The 22,580-nt window shown below is 47.0% G+C and overlaps 1 protein-coding gene across 3 annotated transcripts in view; it reads right to left on the bottom strand.

The window, feature by feature from the left end:
- The window catches only part of IRF2 (interferon regulatory factor 2), a 319,691-nt gene that overhangs the window by 174,273 nt on the left and 122,838 nt on the right, over positions 1-22,580 (bottom strand). For all 3 annotated transcript variants that reach the window (XM_078678011.1, XM_078678009.1, XM_078678010.1), the window contains 3 exons: positions 4,698-4,797; positions 4,427-4,603; positions 2,218-2,288 (listed from right to left, as the gene is read on the bottom strand). In XM_078678011.1, the coding sequence (XP_078534137.1) occupies positions 2,218-2,288; positions 4,427-4,603; positions 4,698-4,797 (348 nt within the window). The remainder of the gene's footprint in view (positions 1-2,217; positions 2,289-4,426; positions 4,604-4,697; positions 4,798-22,580) is intronic.

The following is a 22,580-nucleotide window of genomic DNA, read 5'->3' on the forward strand; positions in this document are numbered from 1 at the left end:
AGCATTGGTCTAGTAAGCTTAATGGAACAAGTTTTAAATTACATACTTGACTTCGTTGGTAGCATTGCTTTCAAGGCTGGTTTCAGAGGGTCACTGCTCTGAAAGCTTGAGCATATTCTACTGACCTAATCGTACAGTCTTAGTAATCTTTTGATAACTATTTTGTGTATCCCACCTGCCCCAATCAGAATCCAGCTTCTTTTAGACAAGGGCTTTTGTCCCCTCCAGCAGAAGTCGGTGTGAAGGAAGTGAGGATGTTCCCAGCCACGGATAGCTGTAGATCGACAAATCTAGCACCTGCTTTTAATTAGGGCCTATATCCTTCCCAGATTTCTTGCCTTATGTGATTTGATTAAGGGTGCCAGCAAGATTGTGAGCCAGTCAAAAGATGTTGGATTTGTCCACTTCCAGGTATTTTATAATGTGGTGCTGTGCGTCGGTCTTATGTCCTTCTGGAAGAACAGTCATTAACAAGGATCCATTCAATTATTATGCATGCTCACGCCACTAGACAGCCATTCTTTGCAGGACATACAAGGGACAGTCCCTTGATTGAGAATGAAATAATACCTGGTCAAGGTGGTGGGTGTGTGGAAAAAGACATGAGGATGTGTCATTATCTTTGAAAGGGGACGAAACAAACTGTTTTAGTGGTATGATGCTTCCTTTATCAACTGGCTCAGTGCAGACTTGTTTAATATAATTAAATCGATACATTTGCCCAAAATCCATTCACCAGAAAATCATGCTTCATGTTGGGCATCTGACAACATAACGCTCACAAAAAAATGTATGGGCATATTATAAAACATGTGACCTACTCATGATCAAAAAGTCATCCAATACATCATTTCTAACTACCCTAACCCCTTCCTGTTGATCAGTGTGTTTTAACTAAATATTACCAATCATGGTATATAGTCTGACACAGCAGATCACAATTTAAACTTGATTTTAAGTGTCTGTGTTACGTGTATGTGTAAGAAAATAACAGCAAGCACACAAGACATACTTTTCATTGAGCTGCCAAAAAACTTCGACTACCAGACCCAGATTGTGAAGATGCTAATTGCCTAAGGTGTGTTTTAAAGGCCGAGAAATATTTCCATTTTTAGCACCTGAAGGAACGCAGCTTTGGTCAAAAACGTAGTTGGTACAGCGACCCAATGAACTTCGACCTAACCGTAGCAGTTCACATATTCATAATAGTCCCGTGTGTGGGTGTCATTTTTAATGGACCAATGTAACAATGACAAAAACAGCAAATACTGCGCATAAAACACTACAGGTGTGTAAGCACAGGCTATGGTGTGGGACTTGAAATCACCCTAACTGCACCTAAAACATTTACCAGAAATGGCATATAGCGCAGCAGATCTAACCATGCTTTGAGGAAGACGTGTTCCACAAGTATGGTAAGGCGAGCGTCTCTCCAAAGATACATCTGGAAAAGAAACACCCTCAGCATGTGTGGAAGGTTATTCAAAATCTCCCCTGCTAAGGGCCAGATCACAAGCTAAAGAGCTGAACTACAAAGACCTTTCCCAAACAGACATTCATCCACATGTGATAAACGACGGAGATGCTGACAAGTTGCAGACGGTATGCATCATACTTGTAGCCAGATTAGCCCAGCACACAGGACCATCTTTTGCCCGCTGACGATGGAGGCTTAAAGGAAGTATTCTCTTTCGTGATTAAATGTTTTGCAGTGCAAAGATTCTTGGCTTTTTAACCTATTCCGCTGCAGGCCTGCCCAGCTGGAATCTCCTTGTGATAGTGGACACTTTAAAAAAAAAAAAAAATAGCCTGTGGGAAACTGAAAGATGACCTTTTTGGTGGTAAAAAAAAAAATGTATTTGGCAAAGAATAATCTTTAATTAAACTAAAGAGGGTGTGGCCTGCGGTGGCCATGTCCGTTGCGAGCCAGATTGGCAGTAGATGGTATGCTGTATGTGTTTGAAGCATGGCTGAGGATGTGAAAATTAAGCTTTCTACATTCTTGTTTCCCCCCAATTCCTCTCTTCATACGCATTTGATCTACATCTATCGGAGAGAGGGAAAGTAACAGATAATCAGAGAGCTTGAAAAGTAAAACTTCCTATAGGTCTGCTGTAAGTAGGAATGGATGAGGTTACTGAAGGTCAAGCGTGTGCTGTCTGTACCCAATTCCATCTGCTTACTTATTGATGTTTATTTTAAATGGCCCTTGCTTACCTTAATATGGACTACTGGTTCCACTTTTTCCTCCGCCTTCACCTCCTTCCCCTCCATCTTTAGTTTCTTGGCTATAATGAGAAAAAAAGGATTATTTTCCATCATATGCCAAAACATTTTTCCATATTAGCAAATATGTCATTTTTCATTAATTCACTTTCGTCCCAAAGCAAATTGAAACATCATCAACGCAGGGATAGGCAGTCCACCTACAGCCTGTATTACAATGCTAAATGATGATGCAGTAGATTTAATCTGCAAACCTTTGCTACATTGAAAATCTCCATTGCAATGATTTCACTTGGGATACTGAGGGAGTCAGTAACTCTGAAACTGTTTTCTAGTGATGTCACTTTATATTTGTAAGGAATGACGGTGCTTTGATTTGTATGCATTTAAGTGCTGCTGAGTTTTGACTTCCAGCTTGCCATAATGGCAGAAAACGACCATTATCTGTGACCCTTCTTTCGGCCCTTGTAATGTGGGGCAGCACCAAACACGACCTGCATATTTTTAGGTCTGGCCTCGGAGCGCAGTTGTCTGCAGCACTTATTGTTATAAATTATTCAAAACAGGCATAGAATGGGATTTGGAGTCACCCAGAACACTATTTCCCTCTCACTTCGTGTAAGTTGTCTATTTGGTGCATCATGGAGTGCTTCTACTGCAATGAATGGGACACTAGTTTACATTTCAAAAGTACACTGAATCATCACACGTTAAATTCTTTATCTCATAGAGGCATCTTATAGAGAGAGAATGTGTTGTTTTGTTTTTCACTACAACAAGTTTTTTCTTAACGATCGGCAGCCTCTACAAATGATGATATAAAACAGCACAAAAGTGGTGTTATCAGTACAACTATAGCAGATTGCTGCCAAATGTTTTGCACCAACATTAATGTTTTCTACTAATAATGAGGCATAATGGGAGGGAAACGTTGTCCATTTTGCACTTGTTTTTTACAAAGGTGCAAACCCCATGTGTCACAAATTGCAACCATCGTAGCATTATCAATTGTTCTCTGAATGAGCACGTTAATGAACACTGGCAAAAGCGACAGGTCTGGCTTTTGGTTAAGGTAAGTGTTTGGTAATAGTTGTGTGACTGTGTGAGTTGCACCCAGCAGTCCTAGAACGAACATTATATAATGGAGCATATCTTGGGCTACAAAATATGTAAGTTGGGAATAGGGCTTCTTCGCTGAATAGACAGCATTAGCGGAGTTAAGACGTGCCATATAAAAGAAAATAAGTCAACAGATGAAGTTGGCAGCATAAGTAGTGAAGTTAAACTGCATAGTACACAGCAGAGTATTGCATGGTAGACACTTTTGTCAAAGGACCTGTATGATGGTTGTATTATTAAAAAATCTGCTATCATTGCAAAACTACAACCAGGAGTTTGAGAACAGAGGCTCTAAGTGGGCTGTGTGACCTATGCATTTCAGGCTTTGGCTGCACTTGCATTCCTGGGAGTGAGCTCACAGTGCAGGGCTCTCTCTCCTTTATTCCCGGTTCATCAAGGAGTGTTCATGTTGAGAACAAATACACATTGACAATCATTCTCATGTTCCACGTGGAATGCACTAAATAGAAAGCACAGACCAACCACCCAAAATGATCATTCAATCTAGGGCTGACTTATCATTTAGTCGTACAATACCATACCAGTATAATGCTGCAGGGCTGTAGCAGAAATCCTTATCTACCGGCTCACTTTTTCACATTCCCGAGTATTCTTAGAAGCAACACTCTGAATTATTCCTGTGTGTGATCCCTGTAAGTCTCAGCCAGCCGCCATGAGGAGGAGGCTGTGCTGGTGCCGTAAGAGGAGCCAACAACCCCATAGTGCTGTCACACAAAAACACTCTTTTTAAATGAAACCAATATAAAAAGAAGGCATGCCAAATGAAAAAACACATGCCAAGATAATCTCGTGGAAGACATACCAACACAGTCAAACATATGAAAATCCCACCAGGCAGGGTGTGTCCTCTCGGGTTTACGTGGGGGCAACAAAAACTGAAATGCAAAAAAGAGCAGGACCAGAGCCTTACAGAAAGGCTAATCATGAAAACCCTTGTATGATTGTCCACAAATCATTTTAAAACAAAGCCTGTTTTTCTCCTCTTCTCTAGGACACCTGAATATGTTAAGTAGCGTGAAATTCTACAGAAATGTTGCAATGAACAGATCCATTTTTTTACCTTTCTTAAACGGCCTTTCGGACGGCGGAAGCATCCGGTACACCCTGTAAGCATTGTTTCCTTTCTTGATACTTTTGTCTTTCACCTCCTCTATGTCCGGCAAAGAGTTCATTGCGCATCGAAAGTTTGCTTTCCATGTCTTGGGGTCTGCTTTATCTACCCCGGGCTGATACTTCCCTAAAGCATCAAAAGGAAATCGAGAACTCTTTCACCAAATACATCACAAAATACTATTTGATGTGAAGGAAGCGTCATTTAACGTTATTAGTACCTGTATGAATGGCCCAGTTCCGAAATAATGGGGCGTCCTTCTCCACGTCCCATCCGTGCCGGGCAGCATGCATCCACGGGATCTGGAAAATCTTCTGATCCTTGAATTAAAGAATACAAAGAAAGGACAGCGGCTTATCAACAAGATCCAGGCCCCAGCTGCTGCTTTCAGGAGCACGTGCACGGCCTGAACTGCAAAGTGCTAAACACTTCCAAGTTCTTTCCACACATGCATGTTCATTCACGATAAGATGAAAGGCAACAGGTCGCAGACTCATACAGCCAGATTATGTAACATTTAGACACACTGGTGTTTACTACAGCCAGGACCATTCTGCCTCCATATTTGCTGTCCTGATTCTGAAACGGCGACAGGCCCGTAGAGGGTAGTACATATAGTGAACACAGTTTTGAAGCGGTTTTATCATTGTGGTCTTTACGATCAACAAGGACCTGCGAGGAGGTAAAACAACCCCACCAGAAAGCATCTCGTTTTGTTAAAATATAATTTCCCCACATCTCTCGTTGTGTTAGCGCGAAAACCGTATGCTCGGAGGCTTGGCACGGCATGAACGCTGTAGTGCTGTACTAATTACCCAGAGGCAACCAACAAGCATTGCAGGCAACAATAAAGCCAAACCAGACCTGTTTTTCTATGACCTAAAATTAACAACTAAGTCACTTGATCCCATTCAACCTCAGTGAGGGAATGAATGTGTCCCGGGTTTAACGTTACCAATCACAAATGTGAAACTACGAAATGTCTTGGCCCTCTTCAGCAATTAACCAATCCATGAGGTATCACAAATTAACAGGCCTGTAAATTGTTTCAGGTGCACACAAATAAACATTATAAACCCTACTGAGAAAATGTGGCAAGACAAATTGTATCAAAAAATAGTGATAGGAAATATGTAGCACGTGGTGGGAATATCTGTGCATCTGACGCAATGCCAGGCATGTGGCTGCAGTCATTGCTACAGGTTGTGTCTGGCTGCTTACTGTTTGAATTGCGTATGTGTTGTACTTATTCCTGCTGCTCAGCCTAGAATGTTTGGTGTGAGAGCTTGTTAGAATGTTCAGTGTGTAAGACTGTCAGTTGGATGAAGGGCTGAGCGGCAGGAGGCTGCTCCTGGTGGGGCTTTATCCTCTTCTTCTTAACTTACCATCTTACCTGAATAAACTACTTACAAGGAACTACAAGGAACACTATTTTATTTACAACAGTATGTGTTTTCCTTATTGAGAGGGAGATGAATTGACTGTCAATGGAACACTAGCATACTGACAATAATCAGTCTATGGCGTGGGATGAGTGCATCTGTGCATACGATGCATACGACTACTACTGTGAGGAGCGTGTCCGGGCATATGATGACTAATGTGAGGAGCACATCCGGGCATATGACGACTAATGTGAGGAGCACATCCGGGCATATGACGACTACTGTGAGGAGCACATCCGGGCATATGACGACTGCTGCGAGGAGTGCGTCCGGGAATATGACGACTACTGTGAGGAGTGTGTCTGGGCATATGACTACTACTATGAGGAGTGCTTCTGGGCATATGACGACTACTGTGAGGAGTGCATCTGGGCATATGACGACTACTGGAATCAAGCTACCCTGGCTGAAGAGGGGTGAAACCCCGAAACCAGTCCTAGGATGCTTGTTTCCGGTCCAGGAAAAACCTGGCTTGGCAGTTCGGGCTGGACTGTTCCCATAAGGCACAAGGTCAAGACTGATTTGCATATTGCCAGATCTCTTGACTGGGGGTGAATGTTTTGATTTGTTCTGCATTCCGTTCATCAATTGTGTGTCTTTTGCATTCTCACCCTAAGTGCGCCAGTTATGCCCAGACGTGGGTCCTGGGCTCACCGTGCCACTGGAATCAAGCTACCATGGCTGAAGAGGGGTGAAACCCCGCAACCGGTCCTAGGATGCTTGTTTCCAGTCCAGGGAAGACCGGACTTAGCAGTTCGAGCTGGACTGTTCCCATGAGGCACAGGGTCAAGACTGATTTGCATATAGCCAGATCTAAACTGGGGTGGCATGATGAGCAAAAGAATGATGTATTTAACCCAGATCTCTTGACTGGGGTTGAATGTTTTGATTTGTTCTGCATTCCATCCATCAATTGTGTGCCTATTGCTATGTGAGCCAGCTACAGTGGTTGGCTTATTGGTTGGCATGACGCAATTTACGTGAGATGAAATGAAATGAAAAAAGAACTTCTAGAGCGCACTGCGGCCAAGCGGCTTCCTGGCGCTGAGGAACACAACCGTATCTGCCAGGGGTCCAAGGGATTTAGCCAGGGAAAGCCTGAAGAAAAAAGTAAGTTTTGAGAGCTTTACGAAAGTGTGAAAAGATAGGAATGGAACGAATAGAGAGAGGGAGGGTATTCAGCCCATGACATTAATCGTGGAGTTCTCCACACTTTGATACTGCCCCGCACAAAAATCCCACAGAGCGCACCGACACTGTTACGCACTGCACTTCTGTATTGGCATAAGGCTACAATACAAGCACAGGAATATACCGTACGCTAATAATATTCCACTGTTGGGTATCCCCACATTCAAGGGCTTGATTAGCACACGTAATATATGCTGTTGGGCTGAGGAGGGGGTTAATACGGTAGGAGCGCTCTTCAATAACGGTACCCTCATGGATCATGAGAATTTCACTAGGGAAAATGGGGTTCCGGGCTATCACACGCAGCGTTCCATGATTATGTAAAGAAGCACTGGGCCCCAACCAGAGAAGAGCCCCAAGCACACGAGCTCAAGCAGGCACTTTATTTAATGGGTACGGGACGTCATCTCACGAGATGGTTATATTGTGCCATCAGGGCACAAGCTGGGATATCCCTCACTGTCCTCCGTAATAAGTGGTCCGAGGATCTAGGGAGGGATCTAACAAACAGGGAGTGGGTCACATTGCTGGAGTACCCCAAAAAAGTGTCTCACAGTGGCAAGTTTAAATTCATATAATCTATGATATTACATAGGGCGTACCTCACCCCACACCGATTACATCTTATGTTTCCGGACGCTGAACACTACTGCCTAGATACATGCTAGAAAACACCGCCATTCTACATATGGTATGGGCATGCCCAAAACTGGCTGAATTCTGGGCAGAGGAGATCCGGAGTCTAAAAACCACAACCGGTGTACCTATAGAGCAGACAGTAGATGGCTGCGTGCTTGACCTGCGACGCTGCCCGAAATCACAGAAGGTGCAAACCCATTTTATTGACTTGGCGGTACTGATTGCCAAACGTGCCATCACTATGCGGTGGAAATCAGTGAGAGCCCCATTAGTACACCAAGTAAACTCCTTGCGGCCATCTTACCACTCTACGCTGGCACATGGGTGAGAGTTAAGCTCACTAGCACATGTGCTACTGCCAAGATCTTCACGAACAGGGGGCTAAAACAGGGCTGCGTGATCGCCCCCACCCTGTTTAACTTCTACACCGCAGACCTAGAAGAAGCACTGTTAAAAACTAACATCTTTCCTCCAAAATTGGGCCACCTCAGACTGCCAACTATGCAGTATGTGGACGATCTCGTCTTGTTGGATCACATTAGAATTGGAATGAAAAGGGCATTAGAGATGCTACATAATTACAACATGGAAAACAAGATCACAGCTAATGCATCTAAGACAAAAGTGCTGATTTTTGGTCGCAAGTCGAAAAAACTAACAGTGGCATGGCAGCTGGGTCCTCTTAGGATAACTACGACCAACAAGTACACCTACCTGGGAGTACAATTTATAGATACCTGCAGACCGGTACTGCAGGTTAAAGCACTAGAGGCAAAAGCAGCTAAGCTAACATACGGCTTGTGTAAATTACACCACAAGCTTGTTAGTCACTCAACGGAGGGGATCCGACGAGTAATGCAAGCCAAGTTAACGTCTACACTCAGTTATGGCCATCTAGCCTTCCCTGGTTTGCTGACCAATAAATTGGAAGGCCTACACATGATGGTGTATAGAAAAGTCTTTAATCTCCCCCACACGACTAGCATTCACTGATCCGACTAGAGTTCAACATCACAGGTATGGACATTGAATGATAAAAAGACTTAGGGCCATATGTATCAAGCAAATTTGCATTCACAAAGGCCGAAGTTCGCAGAATTTCGGCCTTTGCGAATGCTAATTTGCTAAATGGTATGTATGAAACATTTTGGCTGCAAAATAAGGAATCGCAAAATTTGCTATTCCTTATTTTGCGATTGCACTTAAGGAATCGCACATTTTGCGATTCCTTAAATGCAATGTATCAAAGAAAAAATAATTCAAAAATGCCCATAAGGATTCGCAAATTACCACCAACTTCTAGTTGGTGGTAAGTTGCGAATTCTTTAAAAAAAAAAAAAAAATTTAATCCCAAGGTGCCACATGACGCTCATACATGCCCTTAGGGCATGTATATGACGCTCATACATGCCCTTAGGGCATGTATGTGCGCCATATGCCCCCACATGTCATTTTCAGGGGTGCAGCAGGGTGTTCTTGAGACACCCCTGCGCCTTTGAAAATATTCCTAAATTGCGATTAGCAAATTGCTGATCGCAAATTTCACCTTCATTCCTATGGGCCTCCTGGCCCATAGAAATTAATGGGAAATTTGCGATTAGCAATTTGCTAATCGCAATTTAGGAATGTTAAGGAATCGCTAAAAAGAAGCGATTTCCTACATACATACCATTTTGCGATTTCTAAATAGCGATTCCTTAAAAATCGCTATTTAGAATTCGCAAAACGGAACTATGATACATATGGCCCATAGTCAAAATCCAACACAATGTGATCAATGCATGCCCGGGCACACTCAGGGCTGCTCTACAGGTGGTCTTTACAGATAACAAATAGTTTTCTTACCTGTCGGTGTAGTTTTGCAGCTTGAAGATCTTTCTGGATTCACTATGCTGTGCATTATTCCGCGGTCTTGTGGTTGGGTCCGGATTCGTAGTCTTTTCTTTTTTTTTCCGTAGACCAGGTGGGCGTCAGCGTCACACCCCCTTGGGTGTATTTCCGGTGACGTCGGCATGCTTCCTGCGGAAGCTCCCACTCTTGGGCGCCATCTTCGGGTTCTTTTTTTCCGTGTTTCTTTCGTTTCCGAATGGCAATGTTCTATTCAGTTGATATTTTACCGCTTTGTACTTTTAAAAATCCTTTCTTTTTTGTTAACCACCTCTTCTCTCTCCAGCCTCATCTTTCTGGCGGAGGTGGGTGGGTTCGCTAGTGAATCCAGAAAGATCTTCAAGCTGCAAAACTACACCGACAGGTAAGAAAACATTCGTTTTGCAGCGTGAATCTTTCTGGATTCACTATGCTGTGCATAGATTTTGTAGCGGTTTCTCATCTCTGTGGCGGCTGGGTGGAAGATGAGCGTTGGGTGTTGAATATGTGCTGTAGCACCTTCTGTCCAACTTGAGCTTCCTTGTTCATTTGTATATCCACACAGTAGTGCTTCGTGAACGTGTGCACCGAAGCCCATGTTGCCGCCAGGCATATGTCCTCTATGGGTGTGTTAGCCAGGAAGGCTATTGTAGCGCCCTTCTTCCTAGTGGAGTGGGCACGTGTCCCCTCTGCCAGCTCTTGTCCTGCACGCTTGTGGCAGAGTTGAATTGTCTGTGCGATCCATCGTGCAATGGTCTTTTTGGTTACTGCTTTCCCCATGAAGCTGTTTGCGAATGACACAAAGAACTGTTTTGTTTTCCTGTGTCCCTTTGTCCTTTCAATGTAGTGCATGACTGCCCTTCTGGCGTCCAGGGTGTGCAGAGCTCGCTCTGCCCTAGTTGTTGGTTTTTGGAAAAAACTCGGTATCTGTATAGACTGGTTCATGTGAAATTTGGATACCACCTTCGGCATGAAGTGTGGGTCAGTCCTCATCACAACCCTATCATTGTGTATTTGTATGTAGGGTTCTTGTAGCGTCAGCGCTTGAAGCTCGCTTACTCTGCGTAAGGACGTTATTGCAACCAGGAAGGCTGTTTTCATAGTTAGCATCTTTAGGGAGGCCTTGTGAAGTGGTTCAAAGGGCTCTTTCATGAGTTCCGTTAGGACTGTGTTCAAGTTCCGTGCAGGTGGCGGCACCCGCTTGGGTGGTGCGATCCTTTTCGCTCCTTCTAGGAATCTCTTCACCACCTGTGATGTGAAGAAACTCCTGCATGTTTCTCCCCTTGTGTAGGCGACTATCGCTGCCAAGTGAACTCTTAAAGAGGATGAGCTAAGGTTCTTCTCCAGCAAGTGCGTCAGGTACCTTAGCACTGTGGAGTCCCTCTTCATTTTATTGTGAAGTCTTTCTTGTCTGCACCATATTGTGAATCTTTTCCATTTCGCAACGTAGCACTTCCGAGTGCTGGGCCTTCGTGCCTCCCGAAGGACCCTCAGGGTGCTTTCTGGCAGTCTCAAATGTGCGAACTCTATGTCCTCAGGAGCCACGCTACTAGGCTCATGCTCTCTGACTCTGGATGTAGTACCTCCCCGTTCTGCATGGAGAGTAGGTCTTTCCTCCTGCTGAATCTGTGGGGTGCACCCTGTGTCATCTCCATGATCTGCGAGTACCATGTCTGCCTCGCCCACTGTGGTGCGACCAGTATCAGTGTCATGTTGCTCGCTCTGCACTTGCTCAGCACTCTGTGCATCAGTGGTATCGGTGGAAAGGCGTAAGCAAATGTCCTTGACCAATCTATCCATAGGGCATTCCCCAGTGACCCCTCCTCGGGCTGCCTGGATGCGAAGTTTTGGCATTTTGCATTCTGGCGTGTGGTAAACAGGTCCACCGATGGTGTTCCCCCATCTGTCGAACAGGTACCTTGTCTCCTGAGCATTGAGCTCCCACTCGTGGGATGCAGATGTCTGCCTGCTGAGCCAATCGGCTTGTATGTTGTCCTTCCCTGGTAGGTGTATGGCTAGCAGGTCTATCTTGAGAGGGATGGCCCATCTCCATATCTCCTGCGCCAGCGTTGAAAGCGGGGCTGACTGTGTGCCCCCCTGCTTGTTGATGTAGAACATCGCAGTGGTGTTGTCTGTTTGTATCAACACCTTGTGTTTGTACAGTCTTGTTTGAAAGGCTTTCAGTGCAAGGAAGATTGTCTTCAGTTCTAGGTAATTGATGTGCTTTGCCGCATCTGTTGGCGTCCACAGTCCCCTCACCTTGAGCTCCTCCATGTGAGCGCCCCATCCCTTCAGGGATGCTTCTGTGGTGATGGTCATTGTTGGCGTTGGGGGCGTTAGAGGCTTTCCCCTTGTTATGTTCTCCATGGTCCACCATGCCATCTCCTTCTGCACTGCGTGCGTTACAACCACTAGATCCTCCCAACCGCCTGTAGCTTGTGACCATTGCTCCTGTAGCCATTCTTGAATGGGTCTCATGTGGAGTCGTACATTTTGTACCAGGTGGATGCATGATGCCATCATGCCCATGATCTTGCTCGCAGTCCTCACTGTCAGAGCTTGTCCCTTCCGGTAGAGGCGAGTTTCCTTCACCAGCGCCCTCGCCCTCTTCTCGCTGGGGAACACCTTGCCCTGTAAGGTGTTGATCTGTGCTCCCAGGAAGATCTTGACTTGTTCCGGCTCCATTGATGATTTCTTCCAATGGATGGAGAACCCCAGGCTTATGAGCGTGCTCGTCACTGTATGTGCGTGCTGCTTGCATTTCTGGTATGAGTTTGCTTTCACCAGCCAGTCGTCCAGGTAAGGGTATACGTGTATTCCTTGCCTTCGTAGGTGCGCTGCGACTGCTGCGAGGCACTTTGTGAAAACTCTTGGTGCTGATTTTAGTCCAAAGGCCAGTGTCGTGAACTGGTAGTGGCTTTCTCCAATGGTGAACCTGAGCATGTGTTTGTGCTTTCTGTTCATTGGGATGTGCAGGTAGGCGTCCTTGAGGTCTATTGTGACCATGAAGTCCCCGGTCTGCAATTGTGGGAGCACCTCTTGCAGGGAGGTCATTTTGAGTTTTTTGCGTTCTTATGAATTTGTTCAGGAACCGTAAGTCCAGAATGGGTCTCATTGTCTCGTCTACCTTTGGTACCAGGAAGTACGTTGAGTATATTCCTGTGTTTCTTTCCTTGAAGGGTACCCGTTCTATGGCCTGCTTCCGCAGAAGTTCCTTTGCCTCCTCCTGAAGACACTGCAGCTGCTTGCTTGCTAGTGTTTTTCTTTTTGGTTTTCTGCTTGTTGGGCTCCCCTCCAACTCTATGCAGTATCCGAATTGGATAATGTTGAGGATCCATTTGTCTGATGGGATTTCTCTCCACTCTCGGAGGTAAAATCTTAATCTTCCTCCCACTGGTGTCATGTGGTCGTAGGTGTCTAGTTTGTCTTGACCCCTCTGTACGTGCTGCCCCCTGGGATCTTTTTTGTGGGCGGGCACACTGAGTTTTTTGAAGTCACTTAGAGGCGGGCTGCTGTCCCCCTCTTCTGTTCTGTCCACGTCCATTTCCTCTCCCACGAAAGGACTGGCCTCTTTGTTGGTACTGCCAGGACTGCTTCTGCTGCCCCTGTTGAGCCTGCGAGTCTGCCTGGTGCGCTTGTTGGAAAGCCTGGTGTGATGTACCTGGTTGGTTTCCACCTCTCCCGCCGGGCCTCCGTGACGGGGTGCCCCTTTTGTTGCCTCTGAACTGCAATGCTCCCATGGATCTTGCTGTTTCGTTATCTTTCTTTAGTTGACTGAGCTTTTCATCAACTGTTATTCCGAAAAGCGTGTCGCCGTTGAACGGTGTGTTCAGGATGCTGTGCTGCACCTCCGGTTTGAAACCGGAGATCCTGAGCCAGGCGTGTCTCCTTTCCGTGACACCCATCATCATGAGCCTGCTGGCGGTGTCTGCCCCATCTAGGGCCGTCTTAAGGCAAGAATTTGCCGCGTTCTTCCCTTCTTCAACCAGTTTTTCGGCCTTCTGCCTGGCATCCTGGGGCAGGTCATTCACCAACTGCCCCAGCTCCTCCATGATCTGGTACATGTGCCTGTTTATCAGGGCGTTGGAATTAGCCATGCGCCAGTGGGTCACGGCATTCCGTTCGATCCTTCTGCCCACCAGATCCATCCTCTTGCTCTCCTTATCCGGTGGTGGACCCGAGGTAGTGGGTACGTTAGCCCTCTTCCTTGCTGTGGCCGTGATAATGGAGTCTGCGGAGACCGTGCCCTGAATGTAGGCTGGGTCCTTTGAGGAATGTTTGTACTTTTTCTCTGTTCTGGGAGTTACTGCCTTGCATGTTGCGGGTTCCCTGAATGCTTCCTTACCCTGGGCCAAGACGCTGTAGAGCATTGGAAGGTACTGGCTCCTTGTTTGTGTTGGGAGCAATGTCTCTAGAAGGAAGTCTGCTTTCTGCTTCTCTTCGTCGAGTTTGAGCTTGAATGCTGCTGCGGCAGATTTTATCACCGAGTTGTAGGCCCCGATGTCGCCTCGAGGGGTATGTGTCGACCGCCTCCTCCGGGCTGTCGGTGTCGACATCTATGTAATCTACCTCCTGTAGGTCAGAGGGTGCCGACTCTGCGTCCGTCCTGCTGTCCTCTTCCTCCCCATAGTTGTAACTATCGTAGGGATTCTCGTACCCTTCTTGGTCGTCGACCACCTCGACGTCCTGGTCTTGTTCCTCGGCGACCTCGTTGATCTCGTCTTCCTCCTCGACTACCTCCACCACCGGTGGCTTGGTCTTGTGAGGGATCGTGAAGGATTTCATCTTAGCGTCGAAATCTTTCTTCCGCTGCATGATGTTCTCCATTTCGGCCTCGAGGCGCCTTCTCTTCTTCTCCATCTCGGCCGCGTGTTCCGCGTCGGATGGATCAGCCGTTCTTTTCGGCGCTTGGTTCGGTGCCGAGCTTTTCGGTGTCGAAGTTTGACGTCGACGTCGAACCGGGTTTTGGCTCTCTGGTTGTCGTCGTTAGTTTAGGGTCTTTCTCCCTCGGCGTCAATCGATCCTTTTCGGGGATGATTTTCGACGTTTTCTGCTGATCAGCAACTCTCGGCGCCGGGGACTCCTTCTCGGAGGATCCACTGGGCCTGTGAGTAGTCGCGGACGCCGCCTTCTTTGGCGTCGGCGCTTTCGGGGTCTTGCCCTCGATTTTTCGAGACTCGGAGTCTCTCGGGTTCTTGGGGGCCGAAGAGTCTCCTACCTTATCAGAAGTCTTCGTGTAATCGGTCTCTACGACCGTGTAGCTGTCGTCTTCGGCGGCAGCGTTGTCTTCTTCCTCGGAGGACATCCCCAGTTCGTAGAGGGACGGAGTCGGGGCCTTCCCTTGCAGGGTGGCGTGCGCTACCCTCTGTCTCTCCCTCACACGAAGGGTCTTTGGTGCGAAGGCGGAGCAGGCGTTGCAGTCTCCGCTTTCGTGGTCCACCGGTAGGCAAAGGTTGCAAACCGGGTGCTGGTCTTTCTGCGCGTACTTGTGGTGGCAGTTACGGCAGAACTTGAACGGCGTGTTGTCCATCATCGAGTGTCCAGGGGCTCCCTGGTCGCGTGTTCGTCGACGGTCGTCGAGGATCTCGATGAAAAACGCCTTCTCCTTGCTGATTGTTCGTCGATGAAGTCCCCTGGAGTCTTCAGATGACTTCTCCTTGTGTTTTCTGTCTTTTCCTTTCTTCTTTCTCCAAAAATGTCTGGAGCCCAAACGGGAACGATCCAGACCCGACCGCGGAAAAAAAGAATCTGAAGATGGCGCCCAAGAGTGGGAGCTTCCGCAGGAAGCATGCCGACGTCACCGGAAATACACCCAAGGGGGTGTGACGCCGACGCCCACCTGGGCTACGAAAAAAAACAAAAAAACAAAGAAAAGACTACAAATCCAGACCCGACCGCGGAATAATGCACAGCATAGTGAATCCAGAAAGATTCACGCTGCAAAACAATAGTCGCTGGGCAAGATATTTCTTGACGGCCAAAAAAACACTGGGCTATCTACTGAATTTTCAACAGACACATCATTAACTAAGTGAAGTCTAAAGATCCTGTTAAAAAAGTGTGGCAAGAATATCTCGAGGCAACAAGATCTTGAACGGTTCAGACCGGTCCTGGGTGCAGATGGCCTCATCAAGTCACATGAAGCTACTGCATGACAGCCCTTTTTAAAAGCAGATCTTGGAGGGCAAGCCCTACAAAATGTCATGAGGGTGAGGATCTTAACTTTGCCAATACAAGACTATAGAGCCCACTGGAAAAACTGGTCATCAAGTGGGTACGGCTGTTAGAATCTGCGGAACATGTCATTTGCTGTTGCCCAGCTTTGTTGTCCCCAAGGCGCATATGTCTAAGAATTATGTTCATACAACACCGCATAAGAACATGCAAGGAGGCCTTAAGGCATATTTACACCACCATAGTCCCGATGGAGCTGGCACTAATTGGGAAGTTTTACGCGGCTACTGGAATGTTCTTACAATCGGCCAGAGAAGTGACAGTTTAATAAATCATGCTCAAAGGACTACTGGCGCTCGCAGCTACTTGGCATAGCACTTTTTAATATTATTTATGTCTATACTAACTTGTACTAGGAATAGTATGCCCTCTGTAACTTGCGCATCCCCCGCATGGTAAATCTCTATATAAGCGGTCTCTAAACGGTCCACTTTTGGTACAAAGTCCTCTATGTACGGTCCACTTTTGGTACAAAGTCAGCTGTGTGCAGTCACTTTATAGCATCATTGCTTTTTAACTTCTTGTTGTTTTATTCAGATTTTATATATCTTACTTTTAACTTTTTCTAATTCGTATTTTCTTCTATTTTTGTAAAGGATTTTAATTAATCATACAATAAAGTATTTCAACAACATTAGTGTACACTTTGCATGGAAAGGTGGTGCGCTGGGGAAGTGCGGAAGGTGCTGCCATCAGACGGGAGGAGGCCTGAGACCTATGGAAGACCCTAATATCAAAGGAATGGGACCTGTTAATGGAAGCATTTAAAGCCCTACAACCTATGCCAGGTCCCAGAGTAGATGATGCATAATATTGGTACTTACTGTCATTTCTTATAATATTACTGACCCCAGAACGACACACGCATAAAGCATGATTGGCTGCACTCTGTAGCATATATACATGTCTCTATGGATACAAAGTGGAAACTAGGGTGGACTCAATAGCTGACGGTTCTATCTGGGTTAGAGCCAGTAATTGGGGGTGGGGGGTAGTGAAGTAGAAATGTTGTGTTAACATATAAACACTTCTATATGGTTTCACTATACCAGGTATTAACGTATGTGAGAAGTTGGCCTGGTATATGATGTTCACTATTCTAGTGAGCACCATTGCACCAGTCCAAACAACCCTTATGGTGATGGTTGTAAAGTCAACCTTAAAGACCAGCTATCCTAGTGGTAGCATGGACAAAGCAGTCTTAGGCTAAACTCAAGAGGGCATGTGAAGCCAGCTGTTTTACCATATGCAATCCCTTTAATACCAAATGAAAGGACACCACACAGGTTATATATAGAAAATATATATGTATTTATTACTAAATTAATCCTCTGAACTCTTTATGAGGTCAGAGGCACAAGCAAATAACAAGAGACTTAATAAACATACAATAAGTTGCACAAAATACAGTAATGCCCTAGGGGCACTTCGAACCATATACTAAAATAGTGGTATAAGAACCACGTCACGAACAAAGGATAGGCGTAGGGCCTGGAGAATCGCTGGGGCTTCGCTGTACTACCAAAGGATAGAGAGCAGGAGGCCCACGGGATGCGCGTGCAGTGTCTTTACACGCACGCGAGTTACCATAGAGTTAGAATGGGAACGAAAGAATTGGAAACTAGTTCTTTTAGGACACTTCCGGATGGACTAGTGAAAAGCAGTGGCGGCTGGTGACATTTGAAATTGGTGAGGCGTAAAATTGGCGGTGGAGAAAAGTCCATACAGGAACAAACACCAAAGGCTATTAGAATGTTAGAGAAAAGTTGGCCGGTGATTTCATAATATGCGCCACACGAGATAACAGTCCTGCAGTCTTCCCACACACTCACACATGGAAAAGACAGCACATAAAGCAGGGGTACAAGCTTAACAGACTCAGCATAAAGACTGCAGCTGAAACGCCCCTCAGCCATATGATACACATCGCTAAGCCGAAGTGGACAGATCAGGAAGCAGTACAGATCAGGAAGCAGCAGAGAGCATGCTTTAGGTTATTCATCACACATAGAACAGGCACAGCAGTGTCTGCAAACATGAAAGCGTCATTCGTGGAGTGCCTACTATCTGTAGCGTAAAGGGTGCCTCCCATATTGCTCCTAAAGAAAAGCACAGAGGTCCCAAGAGAAAAATAAAAAAAGCCCAAAAGAGCAAGAGAGGAGTGAGAATGAGTGCTTCTGTTTTTAAAATGTTGTGAAGACCAGAAAGGTTCTCACAAAACTGCTAAATTCAGACAAGTACTAACTCTGCAAGGACAACCGGGCTGTGGGGTCCCTGAAGACTGTTAAGGGACATTTGTGTGATTGCATCGAAAAACTAAACGCAATCTTATATTAGCTTCAGTCTGCTGTATAACTACCCTAATGCGCTAACAAGGCCAGATGTCTATCCCGCTGCTGCGTCACACAGCTGCTGGCCCGGATAAAAAGCGACATGTGACAGGGTGGTCCTGCTCTGTAAGCCTGTCTCTGCGTCTCCAGGGAGAACCCGCTGCTGAAAATAAATATTTTAAAAAAACTTACCTTGGCTTCCCGCGCTGACTCCCGACTCGAGTCCCGAGACTGCAAACTCCCGCCGTCCTGGATTTTGACGTGGTGTAGGCTCTCGTCACTGAAGGCTGCAGGCAGCCTCCCTACCCTCCATGGCAGCCGGCGCTGATTGGTTCGGCCGGCTGCCCTAAACGCGTCATTTTTCCTAGTCTGCATCCTGCAGAACGGAGAGAGTGGGAGGTGGCTTGGGGGAGCGGCTTGCCCACTGTTGCTAATACTGTCGTCTGTTTGGACTGCTCTCAGGCTGTCCAAACAGTCAGTATTAACAACAGTGGGCAAGCCACTCCCCCAAGCCACTCCCCCCTGCCCTGAGGCTCGAGTAACCAGGAAGTTCTGCTGACTGCTTTCTCGCCGTGCGAGAAGGGCAGGCAGAAACAAATGGTAGTTATAAATAAATAACTACCATTTGTTTCTGCCTTCTTCTCGCACGGCGAGAAAGCAGGTGAGGCGGCACCCAAACGCCCCCATGGAAGAACCACCACTGGTGAAAAGCTACTTGAAACTAGGACACTAGGATAGTCAATACCCACAGAAGTACCAAACTACTCGCGTTACCTCACCCACAGGAAGTGGGTGCATAGGTGTCAAAGTGTGTCGGGTTTCGTCGCCGATTCCTATGGAGCCGTGGAGAAAGATGCTGCAGGCGACCAGGAGAGAAGTGTCCGGTTGGATCCAAGGACAGATCGAGGATGAAGAGTACCTGAAAGCAGAGGGGACAGAGTCTGGGTCACTAGCCAGTGAACCAGGCGATGTCGGGATGCGATCAGGTGATGTCGTAAAGCTTTACTCTGCAGCCACGTGGACCAGGAGGTGTCGACAACGACCAGGAGCTGGATACGGACTGTCCCACGAAGGCTCTCGCTGTCGGTAGTGTCGGCTTCCGGATTGGAGTCAACAAGCCTTGGCAAAGGCACCCCACGCAGGAATCGAAGATGGCTTCTTGATCAGACCAGCAAGGTCTGATGGGCTTCTCCTTTTCAGGGAAGCAAGGGCCAGTCTGGAGCAACCAGACCAGCGGTGTAAATCAAAAGGTTCGTCGTCACAGAGGCCACTAGCCAACGGGCAAGTGACCGGACAGACGCGTTGAGCAGGAAAATGCAGAAGGGCCCCACGCAGAACTCGTGGAGTGTGGAGGGCTGATCTTCGGTGCAGTTGGTGCTCGGGGCTGGGGCTTCTCAATCCCCAATGCACAACTTCGAGGGCGCCTCAGAAGTTGCACGGAAAGCAATTCGCTGGCTTTCCAAGATGGCCGGTCCCACGTCTCTGGTCGCTTCCACGGGTCTCAGCTCTGCTGTGACTGTGGATTGGGCTGGAAGTCTGGGTCTTTTCAGGCTCTGTGCTCGGGCTCCGGCGGGAGCGTCGACAAAGCAAACCGTTGATCGCTTGATGGTGCCTGCTTGCACAGGGTGGTCACTCCTTGACCACAAGGGAGATTCTTCAGTCTTCTATCCTCAGGTAGAACGTCGAAGGTCCAGAGTTTCAAGTTTCAGTCAGGATAAATCTAAAGTCTTGGGACTCAGCTCCTACCTATATACCAAATTTAGGTGCTGGATTACCTGCTAGGTCCCTCCTATGGGTGGGACCAAGGAATCCCTTTGTCCAGTTTCGCGCCAGAGCTGGGGTGCCCCAGCACCGGTTTGAACTGGACTGTGCATGGGACACCTTGTGTGCCCCAGGCAGTGTCTTGTTTCATTCAGCCCTCCCTGCCCCAATACTCTATGGCCTGTCTGGGGTGGTGCTAGCACCTCCCAAGGCAGGAAACCTATTGTCCAAGCCTCCCTCGCTGGAAGGAATCCCAGCAGCAGGAGGTCAGACTTGTGTCTGTGGCAGCAGCATCCATTTTGTGATGTGGAGGCTCTGGTTAACTTTAACCGGGATTAGTAGGAACAACATGTCTTCTCCCTCTAGAAGGGTGGAATGCTATCCCCGTCGCCAGAACTGGCGAGGGGGTAGTATTCCAAAGTGTATGACACCCTGCACGACATGTTTTGATAAAGCCAAACCAAAGTTTGCATTTAACCGCGAGGTTCATAATGCACTTAAGAGTATATGGTATGGCTATAAGCTAAGGACATGGTTCCGAAAGCTGCAGACAGGCTCAGCTCATGCTAGAGCCCCATCTCACATAAAAGCAAGCACTCTGCCCTCAGGATTGTTAAGGCCTGCCATAGGAGTGACTTATAGGTGTATATGTGTCTAGATAGAAGGTTAGATATAGGACTACTATATCTAAGCAAGGGGTGATTACACAACCTTGCCCCAGCTGAGTGATCAGCCAGTTGTGTCAGTTTGGATGGCCAGCCAGGGGTGGCAAAAGATATGCTGCAGCCCCTGGTAGGCCTTGGGTGCACCTATGCCCATAGTACCTATGGTACACTGTACAGGGACTCACAAGAGTGACCCAATTCCCAATTGGTGATGTACCTAAAGTACATGGTGTGAATTTAGAGAGAGAACAGCAGGGCTGTGGGTCTGATTAGCAGGCCCACAGCCACATCTAAGTCGAAAACCAGTGAAGCAAAAAGCAAAAAATGGGGTGACCATAGGAAAGCAGACCCTACTCTCCTACAACGTATACATACAGTACAACATATACCGTTGGAGTAAATGTAAATGTAAATGTATTGCGACTTATATAGCGCACGTATCACCCGAAGGCATCGAGGCGCTTGCCTTGGGAACCCGTCCTGGCTTTTCCCTGTGAGATAACCCCTACTGGGTATCCCCAGGGTGAAAGCCAGGCATCCCGCAGTGGGTGGGCCGCCGTAGTGGAGATTAAGCAACTATTGCCCAGAGTTGCAGCGTGGGACCCCATGATTAGAATAGGCACCGAGGCGAGAATTATCGAGTCCGTGGACATTTTGGGCTCAGGACCCTGCCGCGTCGGGAATTGAACCCTGATCCCGGGCCAGACCTCTGCATCAGGGTCTGCCGCTCTAATCAGTGAGCCACAGTCCTCCACTGTATGCTGTCAATTGCCAGATATTAATCGATGATTGAAAGGTACTGATAACTCTCAATGCATGTATGTATTCATTTTGCTTTTATTGCACAAAGAATAAGAAAAAATTTAATAAAGCGTGTTTAAAAAAAAAAAATTATGAATACTGTGAGGAGTGTGGGCATATGACAACGACTGTGAGGAGTGTGTCCAGGCATATGAAGACTACTGAGAGGAGTGCATTTGGGTATATGACTACTACTGAGAGAAGAGCATCTGCACATATGATGACTACTGTGAGGATTGTGTCTGGGCATATGAAGACTACTGAGAGGAGTGCATTTGGGTATATGACTACTACTGAGGGAAGAGCATCTGCACATATGATGACTACTGTGAGGATTGTGTCTTGGCATATGATGACTACTGTGTAGAATGTGTCCAGGCATATGATAACTACTGTGAGGAGTGTGTCCAGGCATACGATGACCTCTGTGAGGAACGTGTCCGGGCATATGATGACTACTGTGAGGAGTGTGTCTGGGCGTTTGATGACATCTGTGAGGAGTGTGTCCAGGCATATGATGACTACTGTGAGGAGTGTGTTCGGGCATATGATGACTACGGTGAGGAGTGTGTTCGGGCATATGATGACTACTGTGAGGAGTGTGTTCGGGCATATGATGACTACTGTGAGGAGTGTGTCTGGGCATATGATGACTACTGTGAGGAGTGTGTTCGGGCATATGATGACTACTGTGAGGAGTGTGTTCGGGCATATGATGACTACTGTGAGGAGTGTGTCTGGGCATATGATGACTACTGTGAGGAGTGTGTCTGGGCATATGATGACTACTGTGAGGAGTGTGTCTGGGCATATGATGACTACTGTGAGGAGTGTGTCTGGGCATATGATGACGACTGTGAGGAGTGTGTCTGGGCATATGATGACTACTGTGAGGAGTGTGTCCGGCTGTTGGGAGTGTGTCCTTGCATATGATGACTACTGTGAGGAGTGTGTCTGGGCATTTGATGACATCTGTGAAGAGTGTTTCCGGGCATATGATGACGACTGTGAGGAGTGTGTCCGGCTGTGAGGAGTGTGTCTGGGCATATGATGACTACTGTGAGGAGTGTGTCTGGGCATTTGATGACATCTGTGAAGAGTGTGTCCAGGCATATGATGACTACTGTTAGGAGTGGGTCCCGGCGTACATGGACTATTGAGAGGAGTGCGT

This window comes from Lissotriton helveticus, chromosome 2_2, assembly GCF_964261635.1.
Source record: "Lissotriton helveticus chromosome 2_2, aLisHel1.1, whole genome shotgun sequence".
Classification (NCBI taxonomy): Eukaryota; Metazoa; Chordata; class Amphibia; order Caudata; family Salamandridae; genus Lissotriton; species Lissotriton helveticus.